The sequence below is a fragment of the Mus musculus genome, chromosome 7 (genome assembly GCF_000001635.26).
Source record: "Mus musculus strain C57BL/6J chromosome 7, GRCm38.p6 C57BL/6J".
Classification (NCBI taxonomy): domain Eukaryota; kingdom Metazoa; phylum Chordata; class Mammalia; order Rodentia; family Muridae; genus Mus; species Mus musculus.
This window is the reverse complement of record NC_000073.6, coordinates 28,159,586-28,179,413: the sequence shown is the minus strand read 5'-3', so window position 1 is coordinate 28,179,413 and position 19,828 is coordinate 28,159,586. Positions and strand designations below refer to the sequence as shown.

Below are 19,828 nucleotides of genomic sequence, written 5' to 3'. Positions count from 1 at the left end.
CCGCGCACGTGCGGAGCAGCCACCAATGGAGCATGCACCATGTGACCGGATGAAACTTTCCAGGCACCACCCCCCGAAGCACACAAAGTTGATCAAGGGCGCATGCGTCTCGAGGCCACTTAGCAATAGGCACCAGACAGGGGAGACAGATGAGTCTTTTAATAGAAAAACAAAACAACTCCCCCGCCCCCAAAAAATCACAAGCCACACGTGCAACAGTAACAACACACATCTCTTCAATCCAGACAGCTCTGAGTTTCAGTTCTTCACCTTGGGAGGTGGCCTGTGAGGAAATCAGAGGGGGTCGAGTTGTAACCACTTTTGGCTTCTCAGGGCCACAGGTAAGGGAGAGGTCTGTTGTGACACTCACCTGTACACACCGACAACCACGGCGTGGTCTCGCTCATAAGGCTCTAGCGTCAGCTGCTCCTGCGGCTTCATGTTCTCCTGCTGCATCTTCTTCACTTCAGATGCAAACACAGCCTCTGCTGACGCAGTGGAGTCAATGCAGTTGGCCTAGAAAGGAGTCAGGACTAAGTTACAGATTTGGAGACCCAGGCTTTCCCAATTTTCTAACTTCATTAAAGAAGTTTTAATTTGGCTCACATTGGAAACAGGTTATTTCATTTATCTAAGGCAGTGTTTAAGGTCAGGAATTTTCTTCCATATCCTGGAAGCCCAGCTGGCAAAAACAGAACAAATGTAGCAATAGCAGCCTGGTCTACAGAGTTGAGTTCCAGGACAGCCAGGGCTATACAGAGAAAACTCTGTCTTGAAAAAACAAAAACAAAACAAAACAAAAAAAAAACCCAAAAACAAGTGTAGCAATAGGTTGGCCAGTTTTGAACATGGTGAGGATGCGCGAGAGTTTTCCCTATTTAAAATTAAAATGTTTTGAAAAATGTACCTGCTGCAGTTAATATTGTACCCCACAATCTGCTCCAAATGCTTAGCAGCTATCAGTCTTTATTTCAGCCATAAGGAGGACTAATAAACAAGTCAGATAGGCTAAGGCGCCATAACCTGCTCAGCCACAGAGACAAAGCACCCACACCACACTCTAGGGTTACTCAACCTTACATGGCAAGACCCATACCTTAATGGAAATCACAAAGTGTCCTCCATTCCGCAGGAAGGTGTGGGCGTTCAGGGCCACAATTCGGGTTTGGTCTGGCTGGGCCACATCGGCAAAGATGACATCCACCATTGCTAAGGAAAAAAGGGACAGCGGTTACTACAAACAAGGCAGCAGAGAGCTCCCCAGAGCCTCCCAACAGGGCCTGTGCTCCTTCACCACCAGGTTCCTGGGACTCTCTTGCCTCCAGTCTTACCCCCCACCACACAGCCTCCCTCCAAAGCACCCCAAAGGTGGATCCAGAACACGAAAGTCACATCACTCATCCACTCCTGTTGTAAACCAATGGTTGCCACCTACTCTGTGGCCAGCCCTGGGCTGGGCGTGGGGGACACAGAGACGAGTCAGACCCGGACCCTGCCCTCGAGATCCTCCCGGGTCTGGGGGGAGACAGACATGTCATCAAAAAGACAAGTAAATGTGAGCAGTTAAAGACGAGTCGTGGGCAGGGCTGTCAGATGACAAGGACCAGAGGTGCACTGAGAAAATGCACAGGAAAAAAACCAAAAACAAAGCCAAACCCCATAAAAAACCAAACCAAACAACCAAAACCCCATAAAAACCAAACCAAACCAAACCAAACAGTGCAATGGAAAGGTAATGCTTTAAGGTAGCGTGACTTAAAACTACAACAAAGAGTGTGATGGAGTGAAAACGCCCTTTAAGGATTTGGAAAAGCAATGACAAGTACCGAGTACCTCTGGGAGAACTCACACCCTCTCTACTTTTATACTAGACCTTAGAGGTGTTTTTAAAAAACAAAGCCATTGGGTTATACTTGCTGTGGTCAGGGCTGGAATCTCATCAGACAATGGCTTTAAAACACAAACCAGGGCAGTGTAAAAAAGGCGCCAAGTGTTAGAGGGGAACAAAACTGATCCTGGACACAATCTCCACCTGCAGGTCCTCACACTGCCGCAGTGAAGAGGCCTGCTCGCCACTCTAACTCCACCTAAGTCAGGCTCCATCAGCATCCTCCCCGGGGCCACTCCCGGGCCCTCACCGATAAGCATGCGGTATTTGTGTGGGTGTCGAGCATCTTCAATTACAGGAATAATGTTAGTCCTCTTCTTGGCCAAGTTGATGAGGTCACGGCCAGAGCGGTGGGAGAACTCAACTGCGTAGACCAGACCATCCTAAAATTAAGCAAACATCTGTGAGCACACACTGGTGCTCCAGCACAGTTGCTAACACCGTGCTTGCGCCCCTCCTGTAGCAGGTTCTCATACCAGCAATCAAAACCCTGCTTTGAAATAACTATCATTATGTCTATAGCCCAGATGAATAAATGGTCCCAGAGACAAGTCATGAGCCACGGTTATTCATAAGCAGCAAAGCTTTAAGATCCCAATTTATCTGACCCACAAGCCCAGGCTCCCAACACAGGTAAAAATCCCGCATCCAGGGTAGTTAGAGACAAAGGAACAGAGCTCATGGCATTTGCAATGGACCAGTACTTGAAATATGGGATCCTATACTGCCACAAAGAACATAAGCTCACTGTAACTCAGTGTTAGCACACCTGCCTAGCCTTTCAAGAAGCCCTAGGCCCAACACCCAATACTGGATGGGGCTAGGGCAAAAAACTACATTTGGGGGACATTGTTTTGTCTGTGTGGAAGCCAGAGGACAGTGTGAAGCGACAATCCTTCAGGAACTCTACCCATCCTTTTTTCTTTTTCCTTGAGACAGGGTTTTTGTGTAGCTCTGGCTGTCCTGAAACTCACTGTGTAGATCAGGCTGTCCTCACGAGAACTCATGAGATCTGCTGCCTCTGTCTCCCCAGTGCTGAGATGAAAGGCAAAACCACCGCCTTATTTTTGAGACAAGGTTTTTCATGCGCTGATGGCTGGGCAGGCACCAGAGGCTGGCCTGCCACTGCACTCTCCTGCTGTCACTATGAGGGCATACTGCCACACCTGCTTTGTTGTAAAAGTGGATTCTGAGGGTCAAAATCAGGTCCTCATGGTTATGTGGCAACCAATGACTGAATCACCACTTTTAACCCTTGGACATAAAATTTTCTACCAAAACTGTTTGGTATTTACATTCCTACCTCTGGGTTACTTTAACACTGACTACACTCTCTGGCTCACAACGAAAATCAGGAACCCAGGAGTGGTATTGAAAGAAAAGCTCTGCTTCAAGCTGTCCCTGCCACAGAATGAGGGATGAGTCTGGCTCCATCGACATCACACAGTGCAGGGAAATGGCCAGGCCCAGCTCCCTCATTTCCACCACTTGTCCACTCACCGGGCCGACAATATCAGAGACGTGGGAGACGGTGGTGCCTGAGGCTGCCCCAAGGTAGAGCACCTTGGCTCCTGGCTTGATGTGGATCTGGTCTACGCCGCCCAGGATAGCTGCTGCCAGCTTGGAGCGGAAGGGGTTCCAGGCTCTGTACTCAATTTTGTCATCTCCTTCCTGAGCCAAGAGAGATGGGGACAGAATCAGTGCTGGGTTCTTGTGCAGGACACCATTCCTGGTAACCCTAGGACCCTCAAAAGAAACTGTGCAGTCAAATCACTAAGTAAGAACCAAATGCAGATGTATAGCAGAGACCAGGACTGAAGCTGCCCTGCTCTCTCATGAAGGCTGCTGACTTGGGGAGGGAACAACAGAAAGTAAATACAGAAGTGAAAGATGGAACTGGGCACTAGGCACACACAAGTGCTGGAACAACAGTGAACGGGACACATATCCTGCCCTGAGAGAGAAGTACTCACTGAACTAAGTACAAACCGACACAGGAGATGGTGACAGGCTATAGAGACCACACAAGGAGAGAGGACATGAAACCAGAACAGGGCAAGGAGAATGTGAAAAAGAGAACACGGACCAGGAGGGTGGTGGACACGTTTGAACCAGATATGGAGGTGGAGAGGGAGCCACCCACACCACCCTGGGAAGAACACTCAAGGCACAGTGTGGGAGGTGAGTAAGGAGGCTGACGTCTGGCCACAGAGACAAGGACATGGGAGAGGTAGGGCTGTGGCAGTGAGGACCGCTTAGACAAGTGGGCGATGTCACAGAGCCTCATCAGAAGGAACAGGCAGTACCTGACCAGAGGCAGGTTACAAGGACAGTTTAGTATGGAGCTGGGAACTGGGACAGCTCTGAGGCTACAGCCTGACTTATACATCAAGACATCCATAACAGCAAGAAGACTGGCAACGCTATCAGTTGGGACTTGGACTCACTGAAATAGAGACTCTCTTCTCTCCATACACAGACTCTCCAGGGACCAGATTCTTTGTGACAAGGGCATCCTCCTTTCCGCGACAGATAAAGACACCTGGTGAAGGGAGGAGAGCAGAGTGTGGCTGGGGACAGTGCAGCCATGGCCCACCTCTGGCTTCAGCCAATTCCCTGCCTGCCTCACTCACCTTCATGACGATGCGGCTCCACCATCACATTCTTCCCTGACTGGTTTCCTCTCTTGCCTCCCCGGCCACCACCTCGACCCCGGTTGCCCCCAGACTGGAAGCCCCCACCTGTAAGAGAGAGCTGCAGTAGGAGAGGGAGGCCCCCACATCTTCCCTCCCTTCATCCTTCGAGAACCTGCTCCAACCCCCATGTCAACCTCACTTACCTCGGCCACCGCCACCTCCTCGTCCCCTGAAGCCACCACCCCCTCCGCCTCGACCTCGACCTCCACCGCCAAAGCCTCCTCGTCCACCGCCAAAGCCTCCTCGGCCTCCTCTTCCACCTCCTCTACCGCCTCTGTCACCAAAGCCGCCTCTGCCACCAAAGCCACCCCCACGGGGGCTGAAACCTGTAGCAGAAATGGAAATGGGGATCAGGGCAAAGGAGCTTAAGAAGGACCCTTACCTGTCAGGTCCACAAATGTGAGAAATCAGCAAGGCACAGGCTCTGTGCTCAGGGAAATGTCCTCCACACCCAGAACCCACCCGATGTCCACCACAGAATGGACACATAAAGGAGGCGCAGCAATCAACAATGGAAGTGACCCTCAGTTCTACAACACAGACGGATAAACGGGAACCTCCCAGAAGTGAAGAAACGAATCCCAGAAAACTAAACCCAACCAGAGTTTTCTTGAAAAATGGTATCAAGTACCCTAAGCTGGCAATGAAGTCACCACATGGATCCCGGTTCTCCTGCCGCACTCGCCAAGTACTGTGTTTACAGGCCCAGCACTACAGCCTTATGAGGTACATCAGCGCAGGGCCGCTGAAGGCAGAACACGCCACAGAGCTTTTAATTAGGGGTGAGGTAGAATGCAGATATTCTAGTTTTCTTGGGACAGCGCCACACAACTCATTTTATCCCTTGTGTTAGTGAGCCCCGCACACGCATATGCCCTCACAGCATCTTCCAGACCTCTGGATAAAAGTGCCCCCGAGTCTGATGCTTGAGCTCTGCTCAAGACTGCAATACTCCTCCCCGCACAGGGGGGAAATTAAGGAAACCCCCAAACTGTCCTCTTAAGGATGGGCACTAGTCTAGATGGGCAGGCTAGAGCACACCAGTACGTCAGCTTGGCCTTAACCCCAGGTGTAGCAGACCATGCCTGGGACTCCGGTACTCTACAAGGTGGAGGCAGGAGACCCCAGTGGGGCTCATGATGAGACCTTGCTTCAAAAAAAGAATGGTGGGGCTGGGGGTGCAGCTCAGTAGAAGAGTGCTCAAGGGCTTGCCCCTTACCCCCAGCTACAGGAAAGCAAGCACTGTCCACAGAGCAGTGAGTGGGACTGGACCCAATGCTGTTACCTTAGCTTTTTCATGATGGTTCCCAAAAACTTTTTGGTATTATTGGAGGTGGGACACAAGAGTTTTCCTGAGGGCTGGAGAGGTGGCTCAGTGGTTAAGAGCACTAACTGCTCTTCCAGAGGTCCTGAGTTCAATTCCAGCATGCCGCATGGTGGCTCACAACCATCTGTAATGGTGATGCCCTCTTCTGGTGCATCTGAAGACAGCTACAGTGTGTATGTATGTATGTGTGTGTGTATATATATATTTATATTTATTTAAAAGTTTATCTGATAACACAGCTTGAAGATTAGGGGTGGTTCAAAATGATCTCACTGGATGTAAACTGTCAGGTAAAAACCTGCTCAAATTTTTGTCTCAGTCCTGTAACTATACCCCATCGACAGCATCAAACATTTTTTTGTTTTGTTTTGTTTTTAAAACGTTTATTGCCAGGCCAGCCATGGTGGCACATGCCTTTAATCCCAGCACTTGGGAGGGAGAGGCAGGCGAATGTTTGAGTTCAAGGCCAGACTGGTCTACAGAGTAAGTTCCAGGACATCCAGAGCTACAAAGAGAAACCCTGTCTCAAAAAACAAACAAACCCTTTATTGCCACCTTTTAAAAACTTTGTGAACATTAGTGTTTTGCCTGCACATTTATCTGTATGTGGGTGTCAGATCCCCTGGGGCAGGAGTTACAGACAGTTGTGAGCTGCTATGCGGGAATTGAAGCCGGGTCCTCTGAAAGAGCAGCCAGTGCTCTTCACTTTCAGCCTCCTTTAGCTGTGTTCAGAGTCCAGGTCTCACTACCTATCCTGACTAATCTGCAGCTCCCTAGGTAAACCAGGCTGGCTTCAAACTCAAGGACACACAGGCTCTCCTCTAGGTGCTGAGATTAAAGGAGTGTGCCACTGCAACAGTACTCCTAATGGTATTTGAAACAAAACAAAACAAAAAAAAACTTTGTTCTTTTCACTTTTTGTTTGCTTGTTCTTTGTCCTTTCTAACACACTTCACTTGAGGGGGGGGGGCACTGCAGCTCTAATAGGCCAGGCCCTGAGTTCAACTCCCCAGAATTCAAAAACAAACAAAAAACCCTGTGCAACTTGGTATCTATTTCAAACTAAGTTTTTGATTGTTTGTTTGTTTTGGGTTTTTAAAGACAGGGTTTCTCTGTGTAGCCCTAGCTGTCCTGGAACTCACTCTGTAGACCACGCTGGCCTAGAACTCAGAAATCCGCCTGCCTCTGCCTCCCAAGTGCTGGGATTAAAGGCGTGTGCCACCACGCCCAGTTCTAAGTTAAGTTTCAGCTTCAAAACTCTCAGACACCCCCAAGCCCCATCTCTACCCTCCCTACCTCACTATCCACAACAAAATCAGAATTCTTTTCTTGACCACGATTCCCTGAGAAGGGCATTTTTTTTCCTTTTTGAGTTCCCTGCAGGACCTTAATGTATAGCCTAAATTGAGATTCATCAACCCAGGCTGTCCCCCATCTGCAAATGGCAGGCTTTGAAATCTCATGCGAGCTGCCCCTCTTCCCAGCTCCCGCAGGCAGGCACAGCACTCCCGCACTTGGGTGTCTGACTAAGTGGTACAGACTCAGCCCACTTCTTGTCACGTTACATTTAACTGTCAGTCTCACTGGCACCCACAAGTTCCAAATGCACAAAAGGCTTTGTAATTATTCTGGTTACAGCATCTCAGCACAATCCAATGCTGACACCAACAATCAGTCAGCAAACGTCTGCCGATGACCTTGAGACAGGGTCTCCAGCTGCAATGGTTGATCAATCTGAATTTTTGACCCCCCCCACCTCGAAGGCAGGAAGATGGATGTTCACCACCACACCTATCCCTAGGTAGCACAGGAGAATAAAGCTATTGTCTCCCGAATGCCAGGAAGCACTTTATCAGCTGAGCCATATCCACAGCCCTGGATTCTGCCTCAGAGAAACCACTTGTTTTCATTCAGAAGAGAATGGTGTCCTGTAGCTCATATGGGAGGATGGCTATGCTACTGTTACTCAAGACCCTAAAGTAGCAAAGGTCTATGGGAATGATAGAAAAATCAAGGAACTGTATACACAAGAGTACTGAGGAGAAGAGCCACTAGCTCCAACCCTGGGCCTGACAGAACAGAGATCTGGCAAGCTGTTGGCATCCTCATGGCGACCGGTAGATAGCAGGGTCAACTCAGACACATAATACTCAATGTGTTATCAGGATCCATTTCTGGTCCTGGGGTTTTGAGGAAAATGAACCGAAAGGACTCACTACTCAACAAGACTTTTATGTTCACACACAGTCTGCTGTTTTAGAATCTGCTTTTCTCTACAAGTCTCCCCACCTCCAAACTAGCAACTCCAGCAACTGCTGCAATCACATGCCTGCAACCCAGCCACTTGGGAAGCCGAGTCTGAGGCTAGCCTAGGCTATTACAATAAGATGCCATTTCAATACACAAACATGAAAATAAAGGACCTTGTTGAGAATCGTCCACCATACTTTGTAGCACACCTCTGTTTAAAACAATCTCCCCCAAAGCTGCTTCGTATTCAAGACACAAACTGTCACAGAAGATTCGACTGTTCAACAATTCTCATTCTATCGTGTGATGGAGAAAGGTTGAGGGGAAAGCACAAATCACAGGATGCCAGGAGAACATCCAGACTAGCAATCCCTCCACCTTACTTCCCCAGACATCCAGAACAGAGCCCCAGATAGATATTCAACATGTCTGGGAGGGAGAGATGGGTCACTATCGCCTGCAGTGACTTACTCTCCATCTGTCCACAGGAACATGTGTGTCCACGCCAGACAAAAACCTGCAGTGGTGAAAACTGATCCTTCGGCAACAGGAAAAGCTCATGCTATCACGACTAATGTAGAACAGACTGGTGTTACAAACTCATTATCTAACTGTCTCCGCTTTCCGAGTGCTAGGATTGACAGCCCAGAGTAACCTATCACCAAGAAAACCACTTATCCATTAAGAACTCAAGAGAGAAACGAGAACTTTCTATTGTCAAAGCCAGAACTCTCGCCATCATCCACCATACAGTGGGCTCATCAGAAAAAAACGCGGGAAATAGGTGAGATGGATACATTTGTCAGGCCAGCCGTGGTGGCGCACGCCTTTAATCCCCGTACTCTGGAGGTAAAGGCTGGTGGATCTCGGCCAGCTAGGATCACGTGACAAGACGCTCTCAAAATCCAAACCTAAACCAACCCCTCTCAATTCCAATCACCTACCCCGCTAATAGCCGGGCTAGTAAAGTCGCTCTCACTACAGAGCAGGGACTCCCAGGTCCCCAGAGCCTCTACTCCTACAAGCCTTGGGTCCCGCCCCTCCCGGAAGCGCGGCGAGCGCCAGCCTGTGCACGCGAGCGCCGCACACCACGGAGCCGGAGATCCTCATTTACCCGGGGGGAAGCTGGGTTGGGGACCAAGGTATCGTTGACAGGGAGTGACAGTGGGTGACGGCGGCAACAGGGAAGGCTTGGGGTGGAGACAGGGGCCCTTTCATCTGCGACCCAAGTCGGATCCCCTAAAGCAATGCTCGGAGATCCAAGCCCCAACTCTGGGTCAGGGTCTGGAGGGCCGCACCGGCCGCTCTGAGGCGGCAAGCTTGTAGGCCGGCCGGTGAGCCGAGCTCACGGCCACATCCCCCGGCCCCGAGCGGCCGCGGTCCCCGCCCGCCGCGCCTAGAGCCCCCGACTCCTGCCCGCACCGTGGTCCTTACCTGGCTTCATTACTGCGTTCTGGTCGCGCGATTCAGGCAACCTGCGGCGTCCCCGACTCCACGAGTCTCAGGCTTTCGCACGTGGAAAGGAGCGCCTGCGCGCGGTGACGCACGGCGAGTGACGGAAGCGCGTAACCACGCCCCTTAGACGCGCGTCCCGTCTCCCGGAAGTCGGAGTCGGCCCCTTGGGTGGGAGTTCTGAATCCTTTTCCGGCTCTGTCGTGTCTCTACGCTCCTCACTTTTTCCTAGAGTGGCAAATTTTATCACAAGTGCGCTGCGACTTTTCCTCTCACTTATGCTAGCACTCCAGGAATCAGGGGTTATACCGATTTTTAAAAATTTATTATTTTTCAAAGACTTTAAATTTTTAAAATTTTATCCTTAGAAGTGTTTAGCTTGCATATTCGTCTGTCTGTGCACCACGCATACGCCATGGAAGTCAGGAGAAGGCGTCAGATCCCCTGGAACTAGAGTTACCGGCAATTAATTGTGAGCCGCCAAATAGGTGCTGAGACCCGAACCTGAGTCTTCATCAAGAGCATTATGTTCTCTTCACAGCTGAGCTATCTCTCCAGCACAGCCTTATGTTTCTGTTTGTTGTTGAGGTTTGTATTTTATGACAGGGTTTTGCAGTGGGGTCCAGGCTGAGCTGGAACTCGGGATCTCCTATGGTACACTTCGCTTTTCTATTTCTCCTTCCTTTTCCTTTTCCGCTCAAAGAGCTCCCTCCTTTACAGCGAAGAACAGGCATCTCACTGCTTCTGCTCTCTACCCCTGGCCTCTTACTGGAAATCTTCACTCACCCAAATGTTGTCGCAGCTGCTCCCAGGCCACTGCTGGTTTGCAGTTGTTTCTGCCTCTGTTCCTCCTCTTCAGGTCATGAATTCAGCCCACCCTACTGATAAAGATCACATCAGTCGAGCAACAACTGTTGCAGAAGGCCCAGTGTTAATGTTGCACCACCAGGAGGCAGCACAGGAGCGACCGGTCTCCAGAAGAAGCGTCCTAATAGCCAGAACTTACAGCCTTCCGTGCAACTGAAAGATCATTTGCACTAACCGCTGACTTTTTGTTGGGTTACCAGGGGAAATGGTTTCCCTCTGGCCTTGGTGAAGTGGCTGCCAAGGATTATAGAGGCTTCTGATGGCAAAAAGTCCATGTTAAACTCTTGGGGATAGTCAGGGCCAGGATAGTGCCTCCTAGAGCAGGAGTTGTCTTTTAGCATTAAGTGGTGGTCCATGCAGTATAGCTTCCTGGAGGTGTCTGTGGAGCATTCAAGAGCTGCCAGGCTGCCATGACAGTAGACCAGCTGGCTGCCAAGAGGGGTTTGCTTGGATGGTAGTCATTCAAGGCAGCCAAGTGCCAGGGAAGGGCTGGATGGTTGCCAGGGTGACAAATCACCCTAGCATCCAGCACTGGTTTTTGTTTTGTTTTAGACAAAATAAGCATTAAAGGGGATTCTTACAAGCCTGTAAGACACTGAAATGTTTTAGTGCTTACACATTGTGTGTGTATGTGTTCACGAGTGTGTGTGTGCCCACACACATGCAGGTATGCAGAGAATGGAGGAGGATGTACGGTGTTCTGCTCTATCACCCTCTCTCTTATTCTCTTGATTTAGGATCCTCACTGAACCCGGAGCTAGGCTGGTGGCCAGAAAGTCCCCTGTCTCACCACTACCACCCCAGCCCTGGTGTTACAGACACACAGGTGACCACTTCAATTTTTTAAGACAGGCATTAGGATTTGAACTCAAGTCCTCATGCTTGCTCAGCGCAAGATTTCTTACTTGCTGAGATACCTCCCAAGCTCCTAGGATTTCTTAAAAAATTAATTTAAATTCTTTCTTTCATTCTTTTTTTTTTGTTTGTTTGTTTGTTTGTTTGAGACAGGGTTTCTCTGTGTATCCCTGGCTGTCCTGGAACTCACTCTGTAGACCAGGCTGGCCCCAAACTCAGAAATCCGCCTGCCTCTGCCTCTCAAGTGCTGAGATAAAAGGCGTGCACCACCACTGCCTGGCTATTTTTATTATTATTATTATTTATTTAAAAAGTTCAATAAGGTCTGAACTTGGCAAGTACTATGTAAGAGTCAGCTAGGAAGTACTAGTTGTGAAGGTATGAGAGGGGTCGTGGAGAGCAGCTGAGATTTGGTAACATATGGCGGTGTTAGAGTCCCTGTGGAGAGGTCACTCGTGAAGGTGTGGCCTCAATTACAAAGGAGGTCCCAGGTTACTGCAGATGCCAAGACTGCTGAATGTCCACCAAGAACAGCGGCAGGTGTGATGTGGAACCAGGTTAAACCTGAGACAAGCTGTGTGCTGAGGACTGCAGAGTTGGAGAAGCTGGACTACCCAGGCTTTTGGGTGCTGGTGGGACTGATATAGGGCTGAGCCCTGCACTAGTGCTTGGAATTTTTAAAGAAACCTTGGACTTTTAGACTGCTGAAAAAATTTAAAGACTTAAATGTTTGACTGTGTTTTAAATTATGACATTCACACAAGACTTTGGGGGACAAGGAATTAAATGGTTATGCTTAAGGTGAAGTTTTTGTGGATCAACTTGATAAGGGATGGAGTGTCCTAGAAGAGTCCACTGGGGGTGGTACCATTCCTAGGCATGTGGTTGTAGGCTGTATAAGAAAACTCGGTAAGCACAAGCCTGGAAGGAGCCAGCAAGCAATGCTCCTCCAGTGTTTCTACTCTGATCTTGCTCGGGTTCCCAACTTTCCTCAGTAATTGATGGCAACCTGCAAAATGCAGTAAAGTCCTTACCTCTCCTAAGTTGCTTAGGCCATGGTATTGGACATAGCAACAGAATGAAGCTAGAATATAAGATTGGATCCTCACTCTCCTCAGTGCCCTTTCTCTCTGTGACTCTCTCCACCCTTGGGGATTGTCCAGCCATATTGGTCCACAAGGTGGGGTGTGTGTCAGAAGCCCTGTGAGTACATATGGTGAAGGGTGGCACTGCCACCACCAGATGCAGGGAGACAGATCAACTTTACTTGGGGTGATCCAAGGCTTATATAATTTTGGAGACTGGGCATAGGATCATCCAGGTTGGGCAAACATCACTGGCTGAAGGCTTAAGGTACCGAAATGTCTCATTAGCATGGGGAAGCATTTCAGGAATCTAGGGTGCTAGCTAACCAGGTTCTTCACAGGAGAAAGGAAGTTGAGCTTAGGCTATGTGATATTCCACAGGTAGAGGGGTGTGTGTGTGTGTGTGTGTGTGTGTGTGTGTGTGTGTGAACTTCCCATGCAAGGTCAGAGAAGGAGAATCCCTGCCAATGAAGGGAGTCCTCCATATTTCGCTGAGCTCCAGAAGGCTCTCCGGTCAATGGTGGACTTCAACCTTAATTAGCAGAGTTTTCCTGCACTCTCTGCCTCTTGGCTAAGCCAGTAATTTTGAAAGCTACTAGGCTGTGCTTTCATTTCCCTCACCAGAACTATCAATTTCCAAGTTATGTCTACTCTGTTGGTGATTTTTAAAAAAGGTTTATTTATTTATTATATGTGAGTACACTGTAACTGTCTTCAGACACACCAGAAGAGGGCGTCAGATCTTATTACAGATGGTTGTGAGCCACCATGTGGTTGCTGGGATTTGAACTCAGGACCTTCAGAAGAGCAGTCAGCGCTCTTAACCACTGAACCATCTCTCCAGCCCCCTGTTTGTGATTTTAACTTGCCCCAAACTCCAGCCCAGTCGGAAGCTCAGCTCTGTGTATCCCATTTTCCACCCATCCCAGGCTGTCTCTCAACCTTACGCCTCTAGTGGGGAAGTTCCAGGCATCATCAGGCCCATCGACCCACTGACCTGCTTACCTCTTCATCATGCCTTACCCACTTGGGACCACACTGCCCCCATTGCTATCAATCACACAACTTCACTCCTACTCAAATTGTAGAACTGACGCCCAACTCTCCAGTCACACTGCCCCAGCATCCTAGAAGCTGAGGAGACTGGATGGTTCACAGTAAAACTCTTGACATACATTTTTATATTTACCCCTCCATCATTCCACCAGAAACTCAGTAAGGACTCAAACCAGTGGTGTCATCTTATTCTGATACTTCACGTGATGCAGCACGACCTTGTTCTCTTTAAACCTGGCTCTCTGAACTCTCCTATGTTCTCCGTGGTGGGTTGAATGGGAATGTCCCTCATGTGCTCAGGAATTCGAACACTTGGTTCCCAGCAGGTGGCGCTGTTTGAAGCAGACTTGTGGGAGGAAGTACCTCCCCAGGACAGGTTTTGAGAGATGAGATCTTTGCCCAGCTTCCTGTTTCTCTGTTTGTATTTGCAGCTGAGATGTGATCTCTCAGCTTCCCACTTCAGCCTCCTATGGTATACTGCTTCTCCTGTTACGCTTCTCCCCTCTGGAGCCATAAACCAATAGAAAATCTTTTTTGCTATAAGTTGCCTGTGGTCATGGTGTCTTCTCATAGAAACAGAAAAGAACTGATTCATTTTCTTAGTGTCATCTCTGTTCACATTTTTCTTGTTGCAGGGTTCCTACACTAATCTTCACTCAGACTCCATGAGAGCTCATTCTGTTTAAAGGTCAGAGAGAGACTGGGCGACTCACCAGGCTTATAAACGGTGAGGCCAGAGTCTGCTTGTCTTTCTTTCTCCACCTTTATACCTCTTCTCCCATCCATCCATCCATCCACTCATCTATCCATCCATCCATCCAACCATCCATCCATCCATCCATCCATCCATCCATCCATCCATCCACTCATCTATCCATCCATCCATCCATCCATCCATCCAACCATCCATCCATCCATCCATCCATCCATCCATCCATCCATCCATCCACGTCTCTAACCATCCATCTGTGGCTCTCAGTCTCCCATGTCTCTCCCACTCTGGCCATCTGACCCTTCATCTGCTCATGTACCCACACATGCACCTTTTGTCTTCTAATAAGGACTTGTCACCATCCATGTCCCCCACAGCGGGGAGAAAGTTGGGGAGACAGCAGGAGACACACACTCTGTGTCTAGGTATTTATTTACTCGATGCTTTCAGGTTTGCCTCAGTGGCTCAGCAAAGGGGGAGGGACAGGGAAGGGACACACAGGGCATCTTCCAATCACTGTAACTTCTGGGAGGGAGCAGGTCTTGATGCCTTCAGTGCCAGTGGTGACTGATCAGTTGGCACTGCAAGAGACAGACACTTAGCACTTGATCCTGCACAGTAAGCATCCACCCACACTACCTCTTTCTCTAATTCCCAAAGTCTGGCCTCCATTCTCCATCCTCACCATGGGGAGAAGTCCTGTGCTCTCCACGTCTCTATTGAAATTGTCTTCTGATTTTTATGAACATCATTATTCCGGTCCCCATCAAAGTTTCCACAGGCCCCACACAACATGGCTGCATGGTTATCACCAACCATCACATCCAGAAGCCCGTCTTTTCCAAGCCACACCGTGACCCCAGCCTTCTGGTGGACAAGCATGGAGCCGTCGGGCATCCTCCTCACAGACACAGATGTTAACACAGTAGCTGGGAGATCCACGCGGAGACCATTCACCTGGTGGAGGGGGAGGGGAAATGAAGAAGTGAGACTTGAGTGACAGAAGAGCTGAGGGATCACCAAGGCTGGAGTCCTCGTGCACAGCAAAGGTTCAAGCAAAGGGGCAAGTGCTGGGAGAGATGAGGGTTACATGGAGGGACAGACAGGTGGGAGAGAGCTGGGGTGTGTCTACACACAGCTCACTATTCTGCTTATGCCCATTGCATTATGACTCTCAGATTAACTTACTAATATTTCTTTGTTGTCAGAGGGTGGAAGGATGGATCCTCATGGTATTCCGAAGGTAAGGGGAAAGCTCCTCAGATCAGACAGACAAGGAAGCAATTGAGCGAATCTGGGGCCACTCTTCAGGTTCTACTTTTTGGGATGTAATAATGACTTAGAACTTGTGTTTGACTTCTTTTTCCCATTTGCATCGTATCTTCATAACCTCTCATTGTAATAATTCTTGGCTATCAGTACAACTATGTACTGAGTTCTTAGTGGGGATCGTGTGGCCTGGAAATTGGCTTGAGAAATCCCAACACTTCATGTGCTGCCAGCCTGGCTAAGCACAGCGTCCCACCCCCAAGACTAGAAGTGGACAGGTAGGCCAAACTGGCTTAGTGGAATTCAGGCCTGGAACTTTTGTTGGACCAGTTTCTGATAAGGTGGTCAGGGTGGGACAGGGGGTACTTTTCATGAAAACAGAAACAACTGTCTAAGAATGAAGATGAAAAGCTAGGCATGTGGACTCTCCCCTTTAATCCCAGCACTTAGGAAGTAAAGTCAGGTGAAGGGTCTATGTGAGTTTGAGGCCATTCTGCTTTACATAGTGAGTTTCAGGACAGCCAGAGCACACAGATACATTCACACATCCTGGAGAGAGAGAGAGAGAGAGAGAGAGAGAGAGAGAGAGAGAGAGAGAGAGAGAGAGAGAGAGAGAGAGAGATAGATTGACTTCAGAGACAAATTTGAAACCTAGAGGTGGAAACTCTGACAGTATAGCTGGACTGTCTGGGTCCAGACACTTCTGGGGACCATCTCTAGGTTTCCCAGATGTTTCCCGTCACTGCTAACCAGTGGATCAAAATCAATAGCAAAGCTAGCCTATGACTCGAATGTAAGAACTCAGGCCAAGGTGAAGGACCCAGGCTGACATGGAGAGACAGGTACAAATCCAGAGAAAAGTGTAGAGACCTGGATGGAGAAAACAGACTTCAAGGTCACTTGGGGAGACAGGATGTAGGACATCATGACAGGGAGAAGGAAAGCCAGGGAAGATGGCCCTGCCCTCTGTGCCCAGGCTTACCCATGTGCCCTTGCTTGGGATCACAGTCACCATGCCATCCTGGAAGAAGATGTGGACCTTGCTCACGATCTTGTCATTGTCATGGCAAGGCTGGACATCAGCAAGCACTCGGTACCAGGGCACATTCTTCAGGAGTCCCGGGCATCGAGAAGAAAGCTCATAGACACCAGGGGAGCTGATAGGATTGAAAGCCCCATCAAAGGTGATGAGGTTGCCACCCACAGAGAAGGTGCAGAGACCTTTGGCTGGCCAACAACCCCGGACTCCAGCCTGGATCTCACAGACGCGACCAGATGGGCAGCCAGCTTCATGGCACGTCAGACCGTTGTTTGGGGAGCAGAAACAGCGCTCGCTGCAGTCTGAGGACATCAGGGAAGAGTCCACCTGTGCACAGAAAGTGATGGATGCTATGCATTCACACAGAGGGAAACTCTAGAGTTCCCAGTAAGAAATGGCTTGTGTGTCCTCTACCCAGGAGTCTCAGTGACCCTCAGCCTGTGATCTGCAAATGAAACACAGCAGAGGCCAGGCTGAGTGGAGACAGCCCACCCTGTCACCACTCTGTCTCTGCCTCAGACTGTGCCCAGTTACAGTGAGCACAGGCCTGGGCTAGTCCACTGAAGGATGAGTCACCACGTGGTACAGACAATGGTCCCAGCTCAGGCCACTTGCTTTGACTTGAATATGACTTGTTCCTCTAAAGCATGCAGGACTTTAGTCCTCAAGGCTTTGTATTCATGGTATGAGGAGGGCAGAGACTTTATCCGTCTATGGAGTTTGTAAGTAAGGACTCTGGCTATGTTGGGGAAGTATGAATGATCCTAAAAGCTCTTGCAAAGCTACTCTTGGCCAATGGCATGTGATCTTTATAACAGCAAGATAATCTAGGTCATAACGACTATTCGTGAGCCACAAAACCACCTTTATCCACAAAACAGTTCTCCTCAGGTATTATCATGCGATGGCAAAAGGTTTAGTGGCCCACAGTAGCACACTTCAGCTGTCCCATTAGGTAACAGATGAGCTCAGAGGACCCCCACCCCAAACTGCAGTCACAAGATTAGAAACACAAGCAGTGATTGTTTTAACCTATTACATTTTGTAGTGATTTGTTAACATGAATTATATGAAGATACTTATTACTACACTACATAAAGAACTTACTGGAGTAGATAAGGTGGGTGCTGGGGACATCTCAGCATCCCTGTGCCCGTGGCCCGGAACGAATGGCCCTGGCAGTGCCTCTCCCTGAACTGAGTGTCTCTTTTCTGATCATCTTCTCCCGTTTTCTTGCTTCCCCAGACAGAGGCCCCTCAACCTGTGCTCAGTCCTCAGGCCTAGGCTTTCCCGTTTTCTCCCTGGAGGGCTCAGTAGAATTTATGAACAGAAAACAGTGTCTGCCTCCTCACAGTGCTGGGTCAGAGAGGGTAATGATTACAGATGCTTGTGTTGAAATAACCGGTGAAATCTGGGTGAAGTCACCTGATAATGGTATGGAATAACTGTGAATTTCCTGGTTTTGATCATTATCCTCTGTCACGTGATCGAATTCCTTATTGTCACAGAACCCAGACTTAGTTGCTTAGGGATAAAGGAGCCACTGTGTTTGCAAGAAAAGGTCAAATGGTTGCTAGGAAATAAATAACAGGCACACACACACAAACAGAAGGTGGTAAAATGGGCGTGGCTTCCGTGGAAGAGCCCCAGGAAAGGGTACTCCTCCACACACTTGCTTACAAGTGTCCTAACGTTAGATTACTTAAAAGAATAAAAGTTTGAAAGAAAACCATAAAACGTTGAAAACTTTGGAAGAAAAAAAAAAAAACCCAAACCATCACAAAACAGTCACCCCTTGATCCAGAAGCCCTGGAGGGTACCGGACTGGAGGATGCTAAATCCATTCTGTACAGTGGTATCACTTCTGCATGCAAACCACCACATCCTACTGTACACCTTACAGCACGCCTAATGTAATGCACATGCTACAGACATACTTAGACAGTGTGGCACTGACTAGGAGATCATGACGATAAAACAGTTCTGTACATGACCAGGACAATCGTCCCCTAATAATCTTCATAGGGTGGAATCCATTGACATGAACTAAGGTTCAGTGAGTTGAGTGTCCTACTAGTACCCCAAGGTCTCGAATGCTTGTATCTCTCTGTGGACTTTCCTCTAGGTGTCTGCTTCACAAATCCAAAATGGCTGAGCAGGGCAGAGGTCAGGGATGAGGTGGGAAGGCACAGAAGGAGTCAGGGACAGAAGGGAAGGTGTTGGACTGGAACAAGAATAGGGTCAGGGGCTGGTGAGATGGCTTAGTGGGTAAGAGCACCCGACTGCTCTTCCGAAGGTCTAGAGTTCAAATCCCAGCAACCACATGGTGGCTCACAACCATCCGTAACAAGATCTGACTCCCTCTTCTGGTGTGTCTGAAGACAGCTACAATGTACTTACATATAATAATAAATAAATCTTTAAAAAAAAAAAAAGAATAGGGTCAGACGGCTTTCAGGAGCAATTGAGACCTGAAGGAAAGTGCAGCGCTAACCACACAAGTTAGCACCGGTTGGCTACTGAGTAGCTGTGGGATGGCTTCTGTTTCACAACCTTTGTGTGCAGCCTGTTTCAGAGGGATGCGATCACAGGACAAAGGAATGTTTCAAACAGACTTATGCACACAACGCTTTCAAAAAGCATTAACAAAGGATATTAACTATAAAATCCCAAATCACGATGTTGAATGATTGGTAGCCGAGCCACCTACTGCACTATTGTGAATTCCATTCTTTTGGCTGAATGGGATGCACAGGAAGATGAGGCAGACCCTCACTGGGTACCAGCTGTCCTGAGCATCAGGATGCTGACTCAGCCATTCTGCAGGTGAAGGAGTTCAGAGAGGCAGGGTAGTGGAGGATTGGCCACACAGCAAAACAGCAATTCCCACTTTCTGAGAGCAGGTGTACTACCTTAAGTGGAAACATGTTTGCAGTGTGACTAATACTGTTTAGATGGAGAATTTATCCTGATTATCTAGGTAGGAAATCCCATGGGTGTTATGCCATACAGAGAAGTGATGACAGAGATTGGAGTGGAGTGACCAAGGCAAGGACTGACCGAGGCCACATAAGGGGGTGGGAGAGACAAGGACTTGATTGTCCTCTTAAGACAATCCAGTGTCCCCTTTCATCACTTTGATGTCAGTGCAGTGAGTCTGGTCTTTGACTCCTGGCCTCCAGATCTGCTGGGAACTAAGCTCTCACATTTGACCTGCTGAGCCTGGGGTGATCAGTACAGCGACCACTGCTGCAAGCAGGTGGTGTCCTTCTGTGTCCCAGTCCTTGAACAGAAGCCCAGAGCACAGCAGCTCTGAATGTCCCTCCAGTCCC

General features: G+C 48.9%; 2 protein-coding genes and 1 long non-coding RNA gene across 4 annotated transcripts in view; 1 reads left to right on the top strand and 2 right to left on the bottom strand.

Annotated features, from left to right (window-relative positions):
• Positions 1-144: 144 nt before the first annotated feature.
• Fbl (fibrillarin) lies at positions 145-10,521 on the bottom strand. 2 transcript variants are annotated; one of them, XM_030242131.1, is made up of 10 exons: positions 10,400-10,521; positions 9,596-9,841; positions 4,728-4,910; positions 4,522-4,629; positions 4,336-4,430; positions 3,389-3,559; positions 2,139-2,271; positions 1,097-1,209; positions 371-516; positions 145-283 (listed from the first exon to the last, which is right to left on the bottom strand). In XM_030242131.1, the coding sequence occupies exons 2-10, from the start codon at positions 9,603-9,605 to the stop codon at positions 259-261; spliced, it is 984 nt and encodes a 327-aa protein (XP_030097991.1). In that variant the 5' UTR covers positions 9,606-9,841; positions 10,400-10,521; the 3' UTR covers positions 145-258. The 2 variants fall into 2 exon arrangements, with proteins under 2 accessions (XP_030097991.1, NP_032017.2); NM_007991.3 differs by lacking the exon at positions 10,400-10,521 and having other exon boundaries at positions 9,596-9,666.
• A 30-nt stretch (positions 10,522-10,551) lies between these two features.
• On the top strand, positions 10,552-12,141 carry Gm31024. Its single transcript, XR_001778069.2, has 2 exons — positions 10,552-11,306; positions 11,489-12,141. It is a non-coding gene; the product is annotated as a predicted gene, 31024 (long non-coding RNA).
• Positions 12,142-14,602: 2,461 nt separating this feature from the next.
• 9530053A07Rik (RIKEN cDNA 9530053A07 gene) overlaps positions 14,603-19,828 on the bottom strand; it is a 35,346-nt gene continuing 30,120 nt past the window's right edge. Inside the window, exons 18-20 of the mRNA NM_001164655.1 lie at positions 16,440-16,823; positions 14,874-15,145; positions 14,603-14,769 (exon numbers count right to left, since the gene is read on the bottom strand). Of these exons, the coding sequence (NP_001158127.1) occupies positions 14,760-14,769; positions 14,874-15,145; positions 16,440-16,823 (666 nt within the window). The 3' untranslated portion in view covers positions 14,603-14,759. The remainder of the gene's footprint in view (positions 14,770-14,873; positions 15,146-16,439; positions 16,824-19,828) is intronic.

Coding starts and splice junctions, on each gene's coding strand:
- Fbl (XM_030242131.1), bottom strand. Junction 2,272..3,388: donor TCTCTGATATTGTCGGCCCG/GTGAGTGGACAA, acceptor GCTTAATTTTAG/GATGGTCTGGTCTACGCAGT. Junction 1,210..2,138: donor CAAATACCGCATGCTTATCG/GTGAGGGCCCGG, acceptor TTTTTTCCTTAG/CAATGGTGGATGTCATCTTT.